The sequence below is a fragment of the Orycteropus afer genome, unplaced genomic scaffold, assembly GCF_000298275.1.
Source record: "Orycteropus afer afer isolate SDZICR_OR568_19922 unplaced genomic scaffold, OryAfe1.0 scaffold00122, whole genome shotgun sequence".
NCBI lineage: Eukaryota > Metazoa > Chordata > Mammalia > Tubulidentata > Orycteropodidae > Orycteropus > Orycteropus afer.
Window position 1 is genome coordinate 8,192,412 of NW_006921709.1, and position 4,794 is coordinate 8,197,205.

Sequence of the window (4,794 nt, forward strand, 5' to 3'; positions counted from 1 at the left end):
GTTGCAGCAGTATATTGACAGGCAACTTCCAGAAATACAAGCTGGATTCAGAAGAGGAGGTGTAACGAGGGATATCACTGCTGATGTCAGATGGATCTTGGCTCAAAGCAAAGAATACCAGAAAGATGTTTACTTGTATTTTATTGACTGTGTAAAGTCATTCAACTGTGAGGATCATAATAAATAACGGGTAACATTGCAAAGAATGGGAATTCCACTTCGTTGTGCTCATTCAGAACCTATACATAGACCAAGAGGCTGTTGTTCAAACAGAACAAGGGAATACTGCAGGGTTTAAAATCAGGAAGAGTGCATGTCAGGGTTGTATCCTTTCACCATACTTCTTTAATCTGTATGCTGAACAGATAATTTGGGAACCTGGACTATGTGAAGAGGAATATCAGCATTGGAGGGAGAAAACTCATTCACAACCTATAATATGCAGATGAGACAACCTTGCTTGTTGAAAGTGAAGAGGACTTCAAGCACTTACTGATGAATATCAAAGACTACAGTCTTCAGTATGGATTATACCTCAACATAAAAACAGAAATCCTTACAACTGCACCAATAAGCAGCATCATGATACATGGAGAAAACACTGAAGTTGGCAAAGATTTTGTTTTAATTAGAAACACAGTCAACACTCATAGAAGCAGTAGTCAAGAAATCAGATGTCGTATTTCACTGGGAAAATATGCTACAAAAGACCTCTGTAAAGTGTTTGAGAGCAAAGATGTCACGTTGAAGACTAAGATGCACCTAATCTAGGCCATGATATTTTCTCTCACCTCATATGCATGTGAAAGCTAGACAATGAATAAGGAAGACCAGAGAAGCAGTGATGCCTTTGCATTGTGATGTTGGTGAAGAATACTGAAAATAACATGGATTGTCAGAAGAATAAACAAATCTGTCCTGGAGGAAGTAAAGCCAGAATGCTCCTTAGAAGCACTAATGATCAGACTTCATCTCACCTACTTTGGTCATCTGGTCAGAAGGGCCCAGTTTCTGGAGAATGATATCATTAAAGGGAAAAATGCAAAGACTTTCAACAAGATGGATGGACACAATGGCTATGATGGGCTCAAGCATAACAGGGATTGTGAGGATGTCACATGACCAGGCAGTGTTTCATTCTGTTGTACATAGGATCGCTGTGAATTGGACTCAACTCTATGGCACCTAACAATAACAACAATTATTACTATTTATACATAGTTTGTACTTGTACAAAAACTTTTAATACAGCATCCATTCTTTCAGGCTATGTCCTTAGGCTGGTTTACATTAAGGCAGATTTATGCCCTCCATCCCCAGTGATTCTGATTCAGTCTATTTAGGGCACTGCTATCTTTTTTATAGTCACCCAAGAACGGCACAAGGACAATGTTTTGAGATGTCTTCTTGGAGAGGCTTTATGAAAGGATTTTTTTCTTGCCATATATTTTCTTGTTGCTTTTTCCATATCCTACTTTTTCTTAAATATATGTTAGGAATATTGTCAGATGGTAACCAAAAAAATAATAGGTACTGTATTGGGTTTTTAGCTGAAATTTTGGTGTTGGTTAGCAGGGGTATAGAAAACTGTGTGATTTGCTTATTATTTAATTATTAAATATTACTGTATAATTAAACTTCTAATCAAGATGAACTTTTTTCACCTCAACAGGTGGTAATTAATAACAAACTAGAGCAAAGAATTATTGGAGTGATCAATGAGCATAAAAAGCAAAATAACAACAAGGGAAACATTTCTGGAAGACTTACTGCCAAAAAATTACAGGTATTTTTCAAAATTTATTTAGCTTCTTATTTTTAGTGGAACATTTTTAAGACAGAACTACATGAGCGATAAAATTACTTTGTCCAGTTCCATTGAGATTTTATATACATTGTGTTTTGATCTACTAAAATGAGGGACTTGTGTCAGACACAAGTGAACACATTAAAATGGTTATACTCCCAAAATTATATTATTCAACATCTATATTACACCCCATTACACCCACTTTGCTTACATTTTCTTTGATAGAACAGTCCTACGAGGTATAGTAAAACCTCCAAAAGCTACCACCTGTGTCAAGTGGAAACCTAGCAGAGAAAGACACTGCAGATATTTTCCACTAATAGTGAGACAGAGATGGAAAAGTGGTAAGACTATACCCTGTCAGTGAAGGAAAACATGCAAGACTTAGAAAAACAAGGCAGACCCTTCAAGTTCTGGCTCTCACAGTTTTCACTGTAATTGGCCCCATTTTGCAAATGAAGGAATTAAGGCATAAAAAGGTTACAGAAATTACACCCTAAGGTTAACGTAGCTTAACTCAATGCCGTGGTCCAACTCAATAGCAAACCCTCCGTGGGTTTCCGAGGCAGTATCTCTAAGGAAGTAGAGAATCTTCTTTCTGTGGAATGCCTAGTGGGTTTGAACTGCCAGCCTTCTGGTTAGCAGTCAAATGCGTTAGGCATTACCCACCAGAGCGCCTGGGTATTTGTCAGTAAATAACAGAGTAAGCAGCAGAAGGAAGCCAGGGACAACGGCTGGATCCAGGTAAGGGGAGGGAGAGCCCCCACCCAAGGCAGGAAGCAGGAAGAAGCCAGGGCTGATGGATGGAACAGGTAGGGGGAAGGCCACGAAGTGGGCAGAGAGGTTTAGAACAGCTAAGGGAAACTAACTTGTCTGTCAGTTTGTCCTCCTATGGTGCCTTGTCGTGTTGCTGTGAGGCTGGAGGCTGTACCACCAGTGTTTCAAACACCAGCAGGGTTGCCCATAGTGGACAGGTTTCAGCGGAGCTTCCAAACTGAGACAGACTCGGAAGAAGGAAAAGGCCATCCACTTCTCAAACAATTAGCCATGGAAAACCTTAGGAATAGCAGAAAAGCATTGTCTAATACCTTACGGACAACTTTGTGAATAGCCCTGAAACATTGCCAGAAGATGAGCCCCTCAGGTTGGAAGGCATTCAAAATACAACTGGGAATGAGCTGCCTTGTCAAAATAGAACCAACCTTAATTATATGGATGAAGTAAAGCTTTCAAGCCCTCCATTTGCTGACATGGCCCAACTTAAACTGAGGAAAAACAGCTGCAAACATCCATTAATAATCAGAGCATGAAATGTACAAAGTATGAATTTAAGAAAATTGGAAGTTGTCAAAAATGAAATGGATTGCATAAAGATTGATATCTAGGCATTACTGAGCAGAAATGGAACAGTTTTGGCCATTTTGAATCAGACAACTGTATGATCTACTATGCCAGGAATGACAAATTGAAGAAGAATGGTGTGGCATATGTCTTCACAATTTTACAAGATCTATCTTGAAGTACAATGCTGTCAGCAATAGGATAATATCCACATGCCTCCAAGGAAATCCAGTTAGTACTACTATTATTCAAATTTATATACCAACTACCAAAGCCAAAGATGAAGAAACTGAAGATTTTTACAACTTCTTCAGTATGAAATTAACCAAACATACAATCAAGATTTGTTAATTATCACTGATGACTGGAATGGAATAGTTGGAAACAAAGAAGAATGACGGGTAATTTGAAAATTTGGCCTTAGCGATAGAAATAACATGGGAGATCGCATGGTAGAATTTTGCAAGACCAACGACTTACTCATTGCAAATCTTTTTTTCAACAACACAAATGGCAGCTATACATGTGGACTTGGCGAGATGGAGTGCACAGGAATCAGATTGATTACATCTGTGGCAAGATGTAGAAGCTCAGTATCTTCAGCCAAAACAAGGCCAGGAGCTGATTGTGGAACATACCATCAACTGCTCATATGCAAGTTCAACTTGAAGTTGAAGACAATTAAAACAAGTCCACAAGAGCCAAAATATGATTTTGAATATATCCCTCCCGAGATTAGAGACCATATAAAAATAGATTTGATGCATTGAACAGCAGTGACTGAAAACCAGAGGAATTGTGGGATGACATCAAGAACATCATCTATAAAGAAAGCAAAAGGTCATTAAAAAGACAGGAAAGGAAGAAAAGACCAAAATGGAGTTAGAAGAGACTCTGGAACTTTCCCTTGAACAGAGAGTAGCTAAAGCAGAAGTAAGAAATGACAAGATAAAAGACCTGAACAGAAGATTTCAAGGAGCAGCTCATGAAGACAAAGGCGGTTATTATAATGAAATGTGAAAAGACCTGGAGTTAGAAAGCCAAAAGGGAAGAAAACTCTCAGCATTTCTCAAGCTGAAAGAACTGAAGAAAAAATTTAAGCCTTGAGTTGCAATACTAAAAGATTCTGCGGGCAAAATATTGAATGATTCAGGAAACATGAAAAGAAGATGGAAGAAATACACCGAGTGACTGTACCAAAATGAATCAGTAGATGTTCATCCATTTCAGGAGGTGGCACATGATCAAGAACCAGTGGTATTGAAGGAAGAAATTGAAGCTGCACTGAAGGAAGTGGCGAAAAACAAAGCTCCAGGAATTGACAGGATACCCATTGAGATGTTTCAACAAACAGATACCACGCTAGAGGAACTCAATTGGCTATGCCAGGAGATTCGGAAGGCAGCTACCTGGCCAACTGGCTGGAAGAGATCCATATTTGTAGCCATTCCAAAGAAAGTGACCCCACAGAATGTGGAAATTACCAAAAGATATTGCTAATATCACACACAAGTAAAATCTTATTGAAGATAATTCAAAAATTGCAGCAGTATATTGACAGAGAGCTTCCAGAAATGCGAGCTAGATTCAGAAGAGGACGTGAAACGAGAGATATCATCGCTGACATCGGATGGATCTTGGCT

General features: G+C 38.8%; 1 protein-coding gene across 1 annotated transcript in view; it reads left to right on the forward strand.

The window, feature by feature from the left end:
• The window catches only part of DHX29 (DExH-box helicase 29), a 112,417-nt gene that overhangs the window by 15,436 nt on the left and 92,187 nt on the right, over positions 1-4,794 (forward strand). Inside the window, exon 3 of the mRNA XM_007944183.2 lies at positions 1,673-1,786. Within this exon, the coding sequence (XP_007942374.1) occupies positions 1,673-1,786 (114 nt within the window). The remainder of the gene's footprint in view (positions 1-1,672; positions 1,787-4,794) is intronic.